This window comes from Platalea leucorodia, assembly GCF_965183815.1.
Source record: "Platalea leucorodia genome assembly, chromosome: 4".
In the NCBI taxonomy this organism is placed as follows: domain Eukaryota; kingdom Metazoa; phylum Chordata; class Aves; order Pelecaniformes; family Threskiornithidae; genus Platalea; species Platalea leucorodia.
Window position 1 is genome coordinate 103,268,688 of NC_138826.1, and position 17,619 is coordinate 103,286,306.

The window sequence follows — 17,619 nt, forward strand, 5'->3', positions numbered from 1 at the left end:
GACATGGGCTGGAAGAATCCAAATCCCATATTCAGGAAAAAAACCCAACAGCAAACGGGCGACTCCCCGCCGCCCCCGCCCCCGCCCCCGGCGGCCCTGGGCGGCGCGGGGCAGGCCGGGAGGGGAGGGCAGGGCAGGGCCAGCCGGGCGGGCGGTGCCTGCGCGCCGCCCGGGGACCGCGGCCCTCGGCACGGGGCGCACCGGGGGCCGGAGGGCCGCGGTTCGGCGCAGGGCTGGGGCTCCCCCGCCCCGGCCAGCCCCCGCCGCCCGGCCCCGCACCCGTTACTTTCCCGCCCCGGCGGCTCTCCGTAGCGGCCGCTCCGGGCCTCGGCGGCGTGTCGCGGTAGCCATGGCAACCGGGGGGCGGAGCATGCGCAGTGGGGAGGGACGGCTTGCGGCTGGGCGTGGCCCGGGGACGAGGAAGGCCGAAGGCGGGGAAGAGGGGAGCGGCGCGGGCGGAGGAAGGCTGGGGCCTCCCCGGCTGCCGTTGACCCCGCGGCGGTGAAGGGGAGCACCACGGCACCTCGGAACGCGGCACCGGCAGCACCCTGTGCTCGCTGCCTCGCCCGGCCTCGCCGAGGCGGGCGACGGCGCCTGGGCATCGTGCAGTGCTGGCGCACCCGCGCTCCTGGCAACGGCCCTGTCCTGTGTCGCGAGCCACAGCGCGGTGAAGGTGAACTCCCACCAGCTTATGGTGGCGTTAGTGTAAGAAAACACCGTTTTTCCTTTCAGTTTATACTGTAGATAGTAGCAGAAGTTCTGCCAATACCCAAAACCTGGATATCAGGAAAAGTTGTGTTTGGACGTTGCTGAGCCTCGCTCTGCCGACGATCGCTTCCCACCTGTGTGGCAGCACTCACCTGCGCGATGTGATCGGCCTCGCCACCGCGCTCTCCCCCACAAGGTCTGCGGTTCTGGTGCAAGGACCGAGGCTGCCGCGTGGCAATTAAGACACCCCAGAATAAAAAACATATGAAACTGAATTTCCTGGTGTTTGACGTGCGATTTCCGAGACAACTCTTGCAAGTGTTTCAGCACGCTACAGGAAAACCGAGACTACACTCACTTCACACAACCACTGTAGAGGTGAAATGCGCAGTTCTGTGTCACAACTCTGGGAGCATCCTGAAAAAAAGTTACATTTCAGCAGGCCTTGAAATCACATCCATCACTGTTACCATCTTTCACAGACATGCTTCGGCATTTGAACATGGGCCTGCTTCCCATCAAAAGGACAGAAATTTCCCATTACTACTGTTCACGCTCTTTTTTCTAAAATCTGGATTGAACTTGAACTCAGGGTAGTATAGGACCAGTGGTAACTCTATAGAAAGATACGTCATTGTGTGTCACTTTGCCACTATTATATAGTCAACTGGATTAAACGTTCAAACTCATTTTCGGTTTGCAAGATGATTTTTCTTTTTTTTCCTAATGAAATAGCATATATGCTGTAAATAAAGCAAGCAGCTTTCGCTCATCTCCCTTTGAACACAATCAGAAATTATGTCAAAGATTAAAATGGTGTCCTGTTCAGACCACAGCCACTTAAAACAGGGTAAGCAGCACAGACAGCACATCAGGAATAACAAAAACCTCCGCACTGCTGCTACCCGGCAATCCAAAAGCTGTTTTTCTCCTTTAACAGGCTCTGTCTCCATTAGGTGCCATCCTTGCAGACAGGGTGATTTTCACTCGCATAATGACTTCAATCAGACAATCTCAAAGTGTTTTAAAGATCTAAAGTTTGTTAGCTCTAAGGCTTGCAGTGATTTACCTTACCATATTACAGTGGATAATGATAAAGCATCGTCATGTATTTCCAACATAGTTAATGGAGAAAAATCAAGCAAAATCATTACAGTCAGTCTTCAAATTATGCCTTGCTAGCATATTCATCTTAAAATAAATTATTTGCAACATAGTACTCCTAAAATAGATTCTCTCTTGCCTGTAAAATATGCGTACTGTTTTGTTGCTACAGTGTGGATTTAAATATCAGATATATAGTTACAGAGTTAATAGCAAGGTAAAAAAATACTGTTTCTCTTCTTAGCAAAGATGTATTTTTAAATTACCCAGGAACAAGGATGACGTGAACTACACAACACTGTACAAAAGGCATGCGCTGTCACATCTCAAAAGTGCAATCCATTTTCTTTCTTCTCTTTGTTCTCAGTAACTGTTTGAAGTTGATGCTACAACATAATACTAATTAATTTAGTAATCTTCTGTAGCACAATGATTAATTTATGATAAGGTAATGAAACCAAATTTAACCAATGATAAAATAATGAAAATAAATCCTAACATGTTCTGAGAATTTGATAAAAAGCTCAGAAAGCTGAAAAATCCTTATTAATGATTCCTAGAGTCGGCTTCAGTAGAACCTTTTTAAGACTCAAGTTAATTGATTCCTAAATTAAAGCATTTGTGGATGCTAACCCAGTGTTTTGGATAGAAAGATTTATAAAATAATCCAATTTTGAGTCACGTGAGAGAAACACTTATAGACCAGAAAAATCACTGAGAATATAAATTAGGAAATATAGTGCTAAAAAAAAAAAAAATCACCTCTAGGTAGCAAACAACTTATATTAGGGCCTGTACCGAGGGCATATTTGGGAATTTGTGAAAGAGAGAAGATGCGAGTACGCATTTGATCACTGAAACTCAGCTTTAAAAGATCAGATATCAAATTTCAGCAGCAATGGGCCAAGAAATAAAAGGCTTCCTCTCCCCTGCAACACAACTCAGGAGCTGATAGGAGAGCTATTGTAAGTCACATGACAAATAAGGCTTTAGAAATGGAGAAAATAACTGAGCAAAAAGAGAGTTCAACTAATGTCTCAGTTATGAAAGAGCAGAAAGAATTCCAATAGTTGCCACCATGTTCTGGCAACTTCCCCCCCCCCTCAAGTATTGCATGCCAGTATCACTCATATTAGACTTCAGGGTTTTTTGTGAGAGGAAGCAAAATAAAAAATAAGCATCAGCTCAATACTTACTACCTAAAACCATTCATCTTCATTTCTCCTCCAACATCGTTCGCCCTCATTCAAGTTTGTAACCCTTTAGTATTTCTCACCTGAAAATTGTGTTTAACTTCAGCAAAGTTCTCTTCTGGAATGCCATCTAGTGGTTTTATCTCAGAAGAGACCAGCTTCTACCTTTTTCAAGACTGAAAAAGCCTTCAGAACCAACCAATGAAGCAAAATACTTTCCATTTTTTCAATTTTCAAAAATCTCAAATTTTCTGTAATTATAGTAATAATAGTTGAAAAAAAACAATGCTAAAGAATGCAGTGAAAATAGTTGCTAGAGTCAATATCCTAGGTATACTTACTGTTTTTCTCTTCTACTGTCCTACTCCCCTAATACCTTGATTGTATAAAATATTATGTAAGATGTAATTAATCATTAATCATAATGGTCACAGGTAAACTTACAGGCCTAATAACTATGAAAAAACAGCTATGACAAAGTATGTTATGTAATGTAATGTAGTGCAGTGGCACTCTACCATAAATGTTTAACAAACTGCAGATTTTTGTCATACAGCTATATTCTCATCTTTAAACTTGCAAGAACTTTATTAATGGTACTGAAAAAAATGTGAGCAAAGGCAAACTCGCACAGTATCCTTGGATCTAGTTTCTATATTTTAATTGGGGCTTATAAGCTTAAATCTGTAAACAACAGTTTTCAGAACAGGCAGGCACTGTTCCCATTTAAACGTTTGAAAGAACCTAGCCAGATGTGTCAAGAAAGATCCACTATTTTTTTTCATATTACTAAGTAATATTCAAGGTCTGAATCAATAATATACAAATAAACCTATAAAGTATGCATGTTCATATACAAAGCCTTTGTAAGACCCCGGTACTAGAGTTCGTGCCGTGTGTATTATGCCAAGTATGATAACCCACCTGCTAACCAAGAACCCACCTGCTGTTCCTGCTGTCACCCTAAGGGGGAGTCTTCCTTCCCCCTCTCACCCCTCCAATCTTGGGTCTTCCCAGCGCTTCCCCCGAGTCAGAATGAGTGTTTACGTGGGCAGCAAAGTCAGCCAGTTCGAGACAGCAATTCAGCTGAAAACTAAAAAGCTGGTATTTTTGGTAAGCCTAGTTTTCGTTACATCAGACCCCTGATCTCAGTACCTGCGTGGTCATAAAGACACCAGCAGTGGCTGGCGAAAATACACAACCAAAGGTGGGAGAGAAGGGTGGGATCGTACTTTTCTACAACTTTGATTTTGATTTCAAATGGCCTACAATATCTGTATTTGTTAACATATAAATTATAAAAGTAACTCAGAATGAAGCACAAATACCCTGTTAATAATAAATTACAAAAGGAAATAAACCAAAGGTTGTACAACAGCTGAGAAGAATTTTCTTAAAACCATTTTTCCAAGAAATTGGAAGCAGTCTTTAGATTGCTAAATACAAGAGGACATTAGGACAAAACATGTTTTTATGAAGTTGTTATCTTTAATTTAAAGACAACTGTCAGTAACACTAGATTAATAATTAACTTTTTTTTTTTTTTTACTTTCAAGAGGTTACACCATTTTGAAAATTATATTGGCCATCTCCACTGGTCAGAAGGAGGTTCTTCAACTAGAGGTTCCCATGGTTTCCACTGTATCATTTTTCTTGCCAGGGAAAGCTCATTTTCAGCCTGTTAATAAACACCATACACAAATTCTTAACTTCTATACGATTGCCAAAGCATTAAATTATCTCTATTTCAGGTCATTATCTCAGTGATGTCACTACCCATCACGGTCAGGAACTACCACAATTTTCATCCATAAATATCAAAAGGAACTGTGTGTTTTGGAGGTTTTGATTTTTGTTTTTAAAAAAACCCATACTGAATCACCTCCAAATACCCAAACAGTCTGTTCACCTAGTCATTCCCAATGACAACTTCATGATATTTTCCAGTCTATTTGGATTATCCCCCAATATTATTCAATAGTCTTCTGCCCTTTCCATTGATTTAGATTCCGTAAGAAGCAATGTAAGTATACACAGTATATATGTAAGCATAATGCAGTAAACGTGTAATTGTGTTTGCTTTTAGCATGGTCATCCGAATCACTATATGACAATTCACTTGCAGATATTTTTTTGCTGTTTGACTGTGTGTTTTGCAGCCAAGGAAGATAGGGAAAACTGCCAGTTTTCGGAACAGAAGCTCAGCCAAAGGACCACTGAAAACTACCGTTCCCTTTTGTACCTAACCTTAAATTTCCCCGCTTTACCTGTACAATGACTTCTTCTATGCGACCACTATTCAGTTTGTCCTCTAGTTTTTGCACATCAGTCTCCTGTGTATTCAGATACATATAAATAAATGTTTAGTTTTACTGAGAAGTAGAAAGCCCAGATAAAGCATGAAAATGATAATTTAACCAGATCACGCTCTAGTCTTCCGCAAAACTACCATCAAATTAGCTGGCTTCTGTCATTTTACATTATCAAAGAAATCTCACGCACTTTTCTTATTGAAAAACAAACATCAGACTCTCAAGGATAAATACAAAAAACGAGTACTATTTAATGACATCCAAAGAAGCATTAGCAGCTAAGGGCTTTAGCATGTATCTTGAAAGACAATTTTGATCTTCGCTTTTTATAAAATGATACGCAGCCTTCCAGTTATCACCTTAAATACACAATACCAGTATTGCATAGTTTAACGTACCAAAAAGTGTTTTAAAACATCAAAGGCAAGGATTGTGCTAAGGTACTACATTGGCAAGAGCACATGCATTTTTTGTGCAAGTGTATGGCAATTACCACTGTTCTAGAAATCTTAAAAAAACTATTTCACAGAAAACATCAGTAAGAAATTAACAATTCTTTTTAATATACCATCAAAATATTCCAGTCAATAACAAAAATAAACCTCGAAAACTTCAATTATTTCTGAACTGATACCTGAAAGTTACATATACTCCTGAAAAGCAGTCAGTCATTTTGAAGATCATTCCTCTCATCCTAAAAATCTTTTTTCATGTGTAACATTTATGAAACAGTACTGGACTTACCGTTTGCACCAAATTAAATCGCTGGTTTACAATCTGCTCAGTGTATTTCCTATATGCTGCATCTTTGGGAATGTTTTGCAGGACACCAAGGATTTTTGTGTACAGTATTCGCAGGCGCTGAAGTGATCACAAGACATGGTTAAAATACTTAACTAGAATTATTTAACTTCTTGTCCTACTTACGGTATTCAATCCAGAAGTGTGGGATTAACAAAATAACTAAGTCTCAACCACAGAACTCTGGGATTTATCAGGACTGCGAAGTTACCACTGTCAGATTCCTCAAAGAAAAAAAAAAAAGGGGGGGGGGGGAAGCAAGTTGCAATCTGAAGTACATTTCATGCAAAATGGAAACAATAAAAACTGTGTTTCTAATATTAACCATACTTTTAAAAAATGAGGCAAATTCATGTCTAAACCATCAGTTTCTGACAAATTACCTGGGAAAGATACAAAGAAGCACATAAACTACCAAAGCATAACGAGATTATATTTTTTTTGCACTTCTCCTCATGCTGGTGCAAAGTTCTGAGTGACAGACATTTAAATTAAACTAAAGCCTGAAACTTTTATTGCTGGATTTAAATGCAGTGATAAATGACACACTGGGGTGAAGAAATTGCAGCTTTTGGGCGATATGTCGGCTGGGTAACTGTATCTAACTGAAGAGGAATAGATGTCCTATAGGAACAATAAGAAATAGAAGAACACTGCAGTCAAAGAAATACAAAGAAAAAACAGGAAACAAAAAGGGGACTGGCATAGAACCTATACTTCAACTAAAGCATGGTTGATTTCTTCACTCTTGGCTTCAAGTCACTGAAAAAACTAAAATTTAGTAAGTTCACCCAGAAGGTGTCTGACAAGGCTGTAGACTGAGCTAGAATCATTTCTACAGAACAATAATGATTTTCTTAATATTTCTTTCTGATACTAATTCTAACTACTGGTGGCAAAAGCATTTTTTAAATAGAATTGTTGCACAGTGGGAAATTTCAAAGTGGAGAAATTAAAGAATCACTGAAGTCCGTTCAAAGCTCGTGCCACCTGAATAAGCAAGCAAGATACGTTAAACATACTTTCATTACTGAGCCTAAGGAGGTAAAAAGAAAGTACCAAATTGCTACAAGAACCACTGAAGTATTCCAGTCTCAACAGTGCTTGCCATCACGGTGCCTTGATGTGGCTCTGCACCACATGGTTAGCCTCTATCATGTAAGACTAGCCTATCCCCTTAGCATAGGTCTATTTATTTCAGTACTTGTTGGAAACACAACATAGCAAGGCAGCAAAAATCGATATGCCTGTGAAGTAGAAATTACATTTATGAAAAACTGAATTTATAGAGTTCTTTGCTTTTATTTTATAGAATCATAGAATCGTTAAAGGTTGTAAAAGACCCTTAAGATCATCAAGTCCAACCGTTAACGTAGCACTGCCACGTCCACCACTAAACCATGTCCTCAAACACCACGTTTACCTGTCTTTTAAATACCTCCAGGGATGGGGACTCAACCACTTCCCTGGGCAGCCTGGTCCAATGCTTGACAACCCTTCTGGTGAAAAAGTTTTCCTAATATCCAACCTAAACCTCCCCTGGCACAGGTTGAGGCCACTTCCTCTCATCCTATCGCTTGTTACTTGGGAGAAGAGACCGACCCCCACCTCACTACAGCCTCCTTTCAGGTAGTTGTAGAGAGCAATAAGGTCTCCCCTCAGCCTCCTCTTCTCCAAACTAAGCAACCCCAGCTCCCTCAGCTGCTCCTTGTAAGACTTGTGCTCTCTTTTGCACTGGAGACGAGAGAAATCAAATATTGATTCATAAAAGTATTTACACAAAGTAGGTTGCTGAAATCAGCACATGCAACAAAAAGTACATGTGCAAAATAACTACTAACGATATGAATTAAACCTTTAAGAATTAATTTTCTTCCTTTATCACTTTGGAACATTTATACACTTTCATTAAGTTGGCACTGCTTTAAGGTACACAGCGTACCTCCACACACAAATATGCCACAAAAAGCTTCGATGTCACTGACAATTCCCATTGACTACAGAACGAGACATGTGACGTACCTCATGAGGGTTCTCAGCCACAGCCAGTCCTACAAGTCCAGTGGTCTGCATAGAGAGCATAAACGTATTTAATATCCCTAAGCATCTGTTTCCATGCATTCTGACTATTTTGTTTTGGCTCAGCGCGCAGCTGGCAGGCGCCGTTCTGCGCCGCGAGCCTCCGCCTCCCACCGCAGGGGCGGCACCCCGCAGATGTGCAGTGTTTTGACCAGCAGGAAGGGCGGCCGCGGCGCCGCACAGAGAGGCAGCAGCTCGCGTTACAGAGCAGCCGCTGGAAAGCCTGCCCGGCGGGGCGGGCGCCGGCTCACCCGCCTCCCCACACGACGGGCCCGCCCCCGGCTAACGGCCGCCGCTGCCCCGCGGGCACCCGGTGCCGGGCCCGACCTCGCCGGCGGGGGCGGGGCGGGGAGCCGGGCCCTACGCGCCCTCTCCTCGCAGAGCGCCCCACTCCCTCTCGCCCCGCCGCCCGCCCCCTCCGCCGACACCCGCCGGGGCAGGCCGCGGCGGGGAGGGAGCCCCCCGCCCAGGACGAGGACGCGACAGCCTGCCCGGCTCGGGGAAACCCGCGGCGCCTCACCTTCCTCAGCGCCCCCGCCATGGCTGCGCTGCGGAGAACGCCCCGCCCCGCCCCGCCAGCCACCGCGGGCGGGGTTAGAGGACACGGCGGAGGACGCCGGGCTGCGCATGCGCCGCAGCCGCATCGGCCCCCGGCGCCGGCGGCGGAGAACGAAGCGGGCCGGGCCTGCGCCGTCTGAGGGCGGGAGGGGGGCGCGCAGGCGCGGAGCGGGGGCGTTTGGCTGCGATCGCGTCGTGGTCGGCGCCGGAGGCTGGGCCCGGTTCGGCTCGGCCCGGCCCGGCCCGGCCCGGTCTCCCCCTCTGGAGAAGGCCTCCTGTCTGCCTGGTGTGGGGGACAGGCGGCCAGGCCCTTGCTGCGGAGCCGCCCGTCTGGGGCCGGGCCGCCCAGCCTCGGCGGAGGGCGGCCTGGCCTGGCCTGGCGCCGCGGCTCGTCCCGGCGCGGGGAGAGGCTGGCGGGCCTGCTCTCCGAGATCCGTGCCCCTGAAACCGTCACCGCCCGGCCCATGCGCAGTGTTTCCTCAGGAGCGGTGTCCGATCCGAAGGCACCCCAGGTCTCGGAGCCCAGTGCCCTTAGATGGGCTGGGTGTCCTGTAGCGGTACGCCACAGTTCGTGCTTCGCCGCACCTACAAGACACATAGATGTGAACATCCCTTTTAAACACAAACGTTTTCTGTTAGTGAAGTTGTCTACATGGAATTGCTAAAGACGGCTTATGGTCAATTTGCAGAACTTAGAAGTTTCTAAATGAGGGACGGTCTGTTGAAAGATGTGTTACTAGAAATGCATCACACACAAGTCGTAAGTGCTGTATGTTGCATTTATATTTTCAGCACGTTTCTAGTAAAGATGCAATATGCATTTGTTCTATGAGTTTTGTATGGCTGGTGACAGTACTTGAAATTAACTGATTTTTGCTGAGCGATAGCTAACTAACTGTCAGTAATGAGTTCTCAGAACTATTACAGGTTCATAGTTTTTGATATGTTTTATTTTCCAAAATGTTTTGCAGAATCCAAGGTTCAGAGTTGATTTCAAAGCTCACTTTCATGAGTCAAACAATTGTGGCATGCCTTAAAGCTTCAGCTTGGCAGCTGCCGAGAGCAATTTTGTGTGATATGTGCTTGGAAATAAAGCTGTTTATGTCCACTCAAGGTGAGATTTTTGTGTAGTAGATGTGATTTGAATATGTGTCAGCTTCTGTCATTCTTTCATGAAACATGTATGTTTAGGGTTTGCAGAAGTTTCTAGTACATGAATTCTAGTTTTCTGCAACACATATGTAAAAATAAATACCTTCCGAGTGATGCAGTGTGTAACAGTAAGCATTCTTATGCCTGGGAATAGGGTCTAATTTAGAAATAATGCAGAAGCTTATAAACAATTAGAATATTATATATATATATTTTAGCAAAATTAGTGTATTAAAGGGTTGTATGTGCGTGTATTTATCAGTCAAGTCTTCCTGAGGTTGATAACTTTCTACTTCAGGGAGTAGTCATAAGTATTCTGGAACTTGTTTAATAAGCAGAAGCATGCATATGCCTTCTGTGAATTTTAGCTGTGAAATTGGTTTGACCAAGAAATTGTGTTTAAAATAGCTAATTAACTGCAGAATCAAAAATAAGGATCACTGTAACAGAATATGGCAAATAGGTAATTTCTGAGTTAATGTGATCAGTTAATAAAGCAAAAAAAGCTGTAAAATACTGACAAAGTAGAAAACTCAATTAAGGGACTTGAGATAGAGTAGGAGAAAATGGCGGTAAAAAGAAAGTTTAAATTATTGGTGGAGGTAAACATGATGTTCATTTGAAGATCCAGTTGGCCTTGTATTAAGTCTTATCTTTATGGCCTCACTGCTAATTTAAAGGGTGAGTTTTGCACAGTGAGTAAGATTTGACAATAATTGTGTTGTAACTTTATATTGCATTTATTCTGGACAAATTTTTCTTTATAATTCCTTTGGCGTGCTCTTGGGCTGCTCTTTTGCATAACTGGTAAGCAAACCCAACAAACCGAGTTTCAGAATATTGTAGAGTTGTCACTGAAAGCCAGTCTTTTAATAAGACTACTAAATGCACTATCTCCATTCCATAACTAAAGCAAAGTGATTAATACAGTTTATATTAGAACTCAGGGTTTGTGCTTCTCCACTCCCAAGTGTTCTTTGAGATTGCAGCAGAGACCTGGGCTTTCTTTCCAAGGCATTGAGAATCTCTCTTTCCTATCAAAATGACATTCTTTAAGAATTTCAGCCTTTTTTACTGGATCATGCCTGTATTTTTCCCTTCTCTGTGATGGCCCAACCAGATGATCTATCTCCTGATTACACTAACAGACCACAGCACAAATTGTTCTGTGCCTGGTGATCTTCTTTAGCCAAATTAGCTCAGTTAGCATCATTAAAACACTAGTTCTCACCATCTGTTCAGACAAACCAAGAATGTAGGTGTCCTTGCCACATCCTAGTACAAAGAGTAAAAAACAGTAGCCCATGTTGATGAGACAGTTCATGAAATCAATCCAGAAGTGATACAGTAGGAAGTTCCCTAAATTGCCAAACTCTGTTTCAATATATATTTTAAAATTTAACAACTCTAAGACCTAAGAAGTAGTATCAGAATACGTACAATAATTACCTGTTTTTGAAAACAAACAAAAAAAAAACCCCAAACCACCCACAGAGCATTTCACAGTTTATTATCTGCTTAACACTGGGGAGTCGGTTAGGAGTATTATCCTGTGTGTTAATATACAGTACGTAGGCACCCTAAGAAGGCCTTGCTATAGCTGTGACTTCTCTTCCCTTTTTTGTCTCACCAATGAATTTATCTCGCTGTGAAGTCTTGCAAATTGCCGTATGATTTGGTATCTGGACAAGAGCCTTATTTGTTCTCGCTTTACATGCATGGAACATAATTGACTGATGGATTTATAACTAGTAACTGTGTAAGATCAGAATCAGACACTGTTTACATAGCAATGCAAAATATTATTAAAAAGATCTGAAAAGCAAAACAATACCGTGCTTGTAATATGGATATGTACTAGTTCTGATAATATCCTGGTTATGTAAAGGAAATGAAAGAACTCAAGGTAAGCAATTAAAACATTTGTGTTCTTTATATATATTATAAATATATATTTTAGATATTATATAAGAATATATTTCTGTTCTTATCAGGTCTTAGCCAACAGTAGGGCAGGGTCTCAGCCCTGTTTGTCTGCTTTTGTTGTACTTGTTTTTTTTTGGAGGCTCGCCACACTTACTTAGGTCATACTGGCAAAAAAAGTTGCAATGAATATTATCATCATCATTAAATGGTTTTCTTGATCTTGTGTCCAAAGATGAGATGCATGTAGTGCCTTAGTTGAGCTTACAGTTTTATGGTTCTATAAATGCAAGTGAATCATGGGGCACGGAAGAGTTCACAGTGTACAATTTCATTTCATCAGAACAATTAAAGACAAGTTGGAAGTTTGTTCTTTCAGTTTGTTATGTTCCCTTTTTGTCTGTTCATTTTGGTAACTGATAGTAACTGACTGGTTAAAACCAAAAGAAGACAGAAGTATTGCATCAGTGATATGTATGTCTAGCCAGAGGGGAAAAAAAAAAAAATCCAGCTTCTTCTTCATCCCATGCTTGTGATTTAACTTACTGGGTACTACTGTTCTTGATGTTACTCTTCAGTTATTCTGCTTTTGCATCACTGCTGTCTGTGGTGCTGTGCCTCCTGCTTCTTTGTCCAATTTCAAGTTATTAAATCTAGTCAAATAAATACTATAATCGGTGTCATTGAATCTGTAAAGCTTTGCATGATATCAGCCTCAGAGAGATTAGTGTTTGGTGATGTAATATGGTGGGATCTACAACTAGTTAAAGGCTAAACGTTCTCAGATTTGTTTTAATTTATGTAAATATGTTACCAGATTTTGTTAATGTAGCCCTTGAGACTAAGTTGGCAATTAATTTATTTTCTTAATGAGAGTTGTTGAACCAATGAGGGCACAGATAATCTTATTATACCGTCCAGACCTCGTGTTACATTTGACAGGATTTTAGAGAAGTCATGTGTAATACTTTCCTGTGGGTCGAGTCTGCTTATGTTACAGTTGTACAAGGTCAGACCTTAATTTATCTAGCAACTGCGTATTTAATTTTAGAAGTATCACAGGACACATCAGCTTGCAGGGCACCATTCCTGGCTGTTCAAAATGCAGGCCCCAGAGTAACAGTGGCAAGATAATGGGTTGAAAAGGTGAGAATATATGGTATGCTCGCCAGTTAGACTAACAGAGAAATAGTTTAAAACTGTATTTAATAGACTGATTCTAAATTTAGACTGCTATTAATTATTTTATTGCTATGAATAACCTCTTTGCATGCCTAAGGGCCTTCTATTTATAGAGAGCAAAGCTAGGATTGTCTAGTTTATTTTAAGGATGAGAAATTAGAATAACATTAACACTCACATAACTTTATACCTATGTGTTTAAAAGTGATGAATGCTTGATACACTTCTTTCCAAGGAAAGATGCAACTTCCATGATTAGCAAGTAGTTCAGATTTTTTTCAATGAAAAAACAGTAACTTAATTTAAGAGGGGAAAACTTTTTTCTTTTTTAAAGAAAGGAGCAAGAAGTAATATCTAGTTTTTCAGGCAAAAACGGAAAAGATACCAGAACAATATCAGACTACTCGAAATGTTGTTTAAGGTAAATGGTCTTGGTAATACAAAAAGTAAAACTTGTTTTTGCAATTGTTTCTAGTGATCTAGTGCCTCGGTCTGATAATTGCGAAACTTCCATAGGTGAAAGGAAGATTTTGCTGCTGAGCTTTTTAGCCTTTTCATTGCCACATCACGTAATGTAGCAGGGATGTCTCCGCTGCTGCTCAGTGTACCAGCCATGCCGTTATATTCCACTGTGATCCTAGTGGAACATCCACGCTTCAGTCGGACCTTGTCACCTCAGCACAGTGTATTACCAGCAGTGATATAGCGAATCAGGCTCTCGAAGCACGTATAGACCCCTGGCAATGTGTCCAGCACTTGTGCTGTGGTGAGCTGTTTGCTTTATACTTACTCTACCATGTCACAGTCACTTGCTACCTTACTAACTTGCTCATTTTATAATATATTACTAATTTTTGTGGGATAAGCTAATTTGAAAACAGCACACACAACAATTCTGAAACACTGCTTATCTGAGACCTTTCTGGTTAAGTCTGTGTTCAAGCAGAGCTTTATGTTGCCTGTGGCAATGGAGAATACAGGTAAGAAGGAGATAGATAGCTGACCAAATGGGTATGGAAGTTACATGACCAGAGAAAAGAAAACAAGTTTCTATGATGACATGTGAACTGATTTCTTCCTCTAATCTTTTGGAGAGAAAGGGGAAGTAGAAAGGCAATACATTTTTTTCTGAAAATAAAAGTATTTTCTTACTAAATGACTATCCTGCAAGATGCTCTGTGCTCTTAACTCTTCTTGGAATCAGTGACGTTGGAGGGTATTGATCGCCTCACAGGGCTAAACTGCATGTGAACGTCTTCATAAAGATACTGTAATATACCAAAACAGCCTTCTTTCAGAGAGTTTGCAATGTGAGGGTCTAATCTAAGGCCTATAAAAGTCTTCAGGAGTCTTTTTGGTTCAGGCTCTAGGGTAAGTATAATATGATGGGCTGTAGTATAGTAATTTTTAGTCTCGATTCTTCTCAGGACAGCAACTTCAATAGGGCTTTTAGGGCACAAAGGTCCATCCATGCAGATCTGATAGGGTGAGCATGATTCATAAAAAAGATGCTTCAAAAACTTCAACAATGGCATGAAGTCTCCAAATGGAGGATTTTCAAAACATAAGGAAAGGTGGGAAGAAAGGCAGGGTAGCTTCTGTTTGCCTTTAAGCTGCTGTGGGGGAAACAAGAGATTATGAATGTTACACATTTTTCCTTAATAAATTATCTTATGTAAATGAACTGTTTAGTCTCATTAGGAGCAGCTCCCCTCTGCCAGTAAAGTGTTAATTTATTCTAAAATATATTTAATTAATAAATTTATTCTAAATTAATTAATTAAATCTAAATTAATAATTAATTTATTCTAAAAGGTACTTTCCTTTTAGTTGATGGCAGGAACAGATCGTAGATATCTTTATTGAGATGGACTTCTAAACCTGCTAGTTCAAGAGAGGTTTTCTCTCTGCTGTCTAAAAGGTTTGTCAGTCTTCAGAACAGTGTATGTTTGTGGGTTAAATGACGGAAGCTTTAAGGTGCCGTCAAAATTAGAAAAGTGTTTATGAAAATAGGAAGATAAACGCACCTTGACTCAGAATTCTCCTGCCTGTCAACCAAGTGCCAACAAGAGATGAGGAAGAGAGGCTCAGTTTCACGGCCTTATTCCTGATGGGAACTTTACCTTCTGGTTAATAAGAAACTTGTGGCAGCATTTAGAAAAAAATATGGTCAGCTGCTTTGTTTTGTTTAGCTTTTTGACGTTTCTATGGTTTGTATTACATCTTGGAAGTTTGTCGTGGGATATCTTCCTTTCTGCATAAAGCAAATGATATTTAAAAAAATCCACTTCTTATTAATTTGTTTTTGCTGCAGCAAACTTGATAGGCTTTCATAAGCTTGTTTTGATCATAAGAGTTTCAGAACATCATTACCATTGTTTTTTAGCATTACGGAGAAGTTTGTGTTGTCCATTGTCCAACAGGATGTCAGTCAGTCCATGTTCTCGGTCGTTTCAGACATCCTTTTTTGCAAGAGAAGGTCTACCTAAACAGTATGCCAAAACATAACTTCCAGAACTTCTGAGCATTAATATGATGTGCAGTAGATTGAACATTAGGTAGTATCTGAAAGATTTTGGTACGTGTGTCTGCGTTGTGCTGACCAGTTCATCAGTTTAGCTTGTGTGTGAAATCTGATTTTGGACTGTTATGGTGAAGCCTTGATTAGAGACACAAAAGGAAGGAACAGAGAACCCTTGAGAAAAGCAGTCTGTTATGAAAAGCATAAAGGTCTATTCTTCTAAGCCAAAAAAGAAAACGTGTCCATGAAATTTTTTTTAATTGTTTGTGCAAGTTTTTTTGCTGTCAGAGGTGGCAGTCAAGACCAAAGTTGTGTATTTTTTCCTTCAAAGAAAATGGGACTGAAGTAGGGATTTTTTCCACTTTCCTTCAGGTTGTCCGTCCTTGCAGATAAAAACCTGGGCCATGGTTCCAGTACATATTGTAAGAGGTGGGAATCTGAATCCAAGAGACCTTTAGCTTCTGAGTCAATCTGACTCTAAGCCCTTACTAATTTAATTTTGTTTTCCAAGGTTTATCATAACATACTAAGTAGTAAAGTATTTGTGGATGGGATTATAATATTGGCTATGGTACTTTGATTGACTTATTTACTGGAACAATGCAGAAATTAGTCTAAAAAGAAATCTGGTTAGCACTGTCCTTTGAAGATCATTTTCAGAAAATGGCCTCCAAATAATTTCTACAATATTCCTTCTCTATTTGCAAAATGACTAGGACACCCCACGGTGATCGTTCTGTGAGAAACATAAAACAGATGCTTCGTATAATTCGTATAGTTGCTTAATATTTGTGCAACACTTTGACAATGACAAGTGTTCTCTGTGGTAGATACAGTAAATTGCTGCATAAACTGTGGGAGTAGTAGTTTAGTTGTTTCAAAAAAAAAAAAAAAAATTCAACATCTTGTGTCCACAGTCTGATTAAAGGCCAAACATGTTAGGCTACTAAGATTGAATCAATGAGAGAAATTCTGGCAAAACCCAAAGCTCACCTGTAAAAAGTTAGGTAGGTACAGTTATGCATATATTAACGTAAGATTTTATTCTTTATATAACTTTTATGATTGATAAATATCACATTTTGCACTTCAAGAACCTGCAGGAAGATGGTGTAAAAAGCAACATTCCTGACCTTCCAATTATGATTTACTAGCAAGGCATTTGGTTGATATGATATCCTAGCAAAAAGCGTAGTGAACAGAAGCCACAGCTAAAGGTGGTGATATGAGCAGACCGAATTTAAGCTGGTGACTATAGTTAAAAGGTTTGACATACTCCATTGCTGATCCACTGAGCCTTCCAACTACTCTCACACCTTGAAAGGAGTAACTGGCACAGCTTGACCATCACCCGGGCTTGTGTACCGAATTCCCGCGAGTGTCCATTAAACTTCATGACTGCAGAAGCAGCACAGAGACTCAAAGTCTTTAGTCTGCTTTGACGGACCATGTCTTGGCAGTGTAAAAGCAAAGCAAGATTTGCAAATGCTTTGGTTCTTTTTTTTTTAATATATTAACGATGACTAAAAGTGATAATTAATGACTCAGGACCCTTGTAATGTTTTGTTGTACAACTACCTATCCATGAAGTCCAAAATCTTATACATTATTTTATTAACATAAAATAGGTTTTGCATTTGGTATCATCTCTCTCAAATCCCTTATTTATCCCAGCCATCCATGCTGGATTCAGTTCCAGGAGAGGAGGGGTGAATACAGGTTACAGCTGAAAACTTTTCTAGTAATGTTTTTTTTTAATTCAGATCTGAATGACATGTCACTGCCTAAACTGTAGTGACATGCCGTGGGATTTCTTATGCTCAAATCCTGCGTCCAAACAGCACTAGTTGGTGGCTCCATCCTGTATCTGCTCCCAGTGCCACACTGGGTGAAGGAAGTGGGGAGAAAAAGCTCTTTCCCCATGCAAAAGAGTCAAGTTAGTGCATAGCTTCTCTAAAACAATTTGATGTTTGTTTAAATCCTGAATAAGTACGTTGTGTGATCACCCTTAGAAGTGGTCACGTGTTTCATTCTGAACTGCAGACCCTCTCTGTAAATAAATCTCAAATAATTTGAGTGTTTTTCT

General features: G+C 40.9%; 2 protein-coding genes across 2 annotated transcripts in view; both read right to left on the bottom strand.

The window, feature by feature from the left end:
* Positions 1 to 4,348, bottom strand: part of IQUB (IQ motif and ubiquitin domain containing) — a gene marked incomplete at its 3' end in the record, with an annotated part of 29,018 nt that extends 24,670 nt beyond the window's left edge. Inside the window, exons 1-2 of the mRNA XM_082311187.1 lie at positions 3,949 to 4,348; positions 861 to 1,125 (exon numbers count right to left, since the gene is read on the bottom strand). The remainder of the gene's footprint in view (positions 1 to 860; positions 1,126 to 3,948) is intronic.
* Positions 4,349 to 4,467: 119 nt separating this feature from the next.
* On the bottom strand, positions 4,468 to 8,791 carry NDUFA5 (NADH:ubiquinone oxidoreductase subunit A5). Its single transcript, XM_082308079.1, has 5 exons — positions 8,718 to 8,791; positions 8,141 to 8,185; positions 6,062 to 6,178; positions 5,273 to 5,338; positions 4,468 to 4,683 (listed from the first exon to the last, which is right to left on the bottom strand). The coding sequence occupies exons 1-5, from the start codon at positions 8,736 to 8,738 to the stop codon at positions 4,582 to 4,584; spliced, it is 351 nt and encodes a 116-aa protein (XP_082164205.1). The 5' UTR covers positions 8,739 to 8,791; the 3' UTR covers positions 4,468 to 4,581.
* Between the last annotated feature and the right edge of the window lie 8,828 nt (positions 8,792 to 17,619).

What these genes read in the sequence shown, in the direction of transcription:
- NDUFA5 (XM_082308079.1), bottom strand. Translation starts at nt 8,738, where the DNA reads ATGGCGGGGGCGCTGAGGAAG. An exon ending in TGGCGGGGGCGCTGAGGAAG is followed by an intron (nt 8,186 to 8,717) that starts GTGAGGCGCCGC and finishes CTCTCTATGCAG; the next exon opens with ACCACTGGACTTGTAGGACT. An exon ending in TAGAAGAAGTCATTGTACAG is followed by an intron (nt 4,684 to 5,272) that starts GTAAAGCGGGGA and finishes GTTTATTAACAG; the next exon opens with GCTGAAAATGAGCTTTCCCT.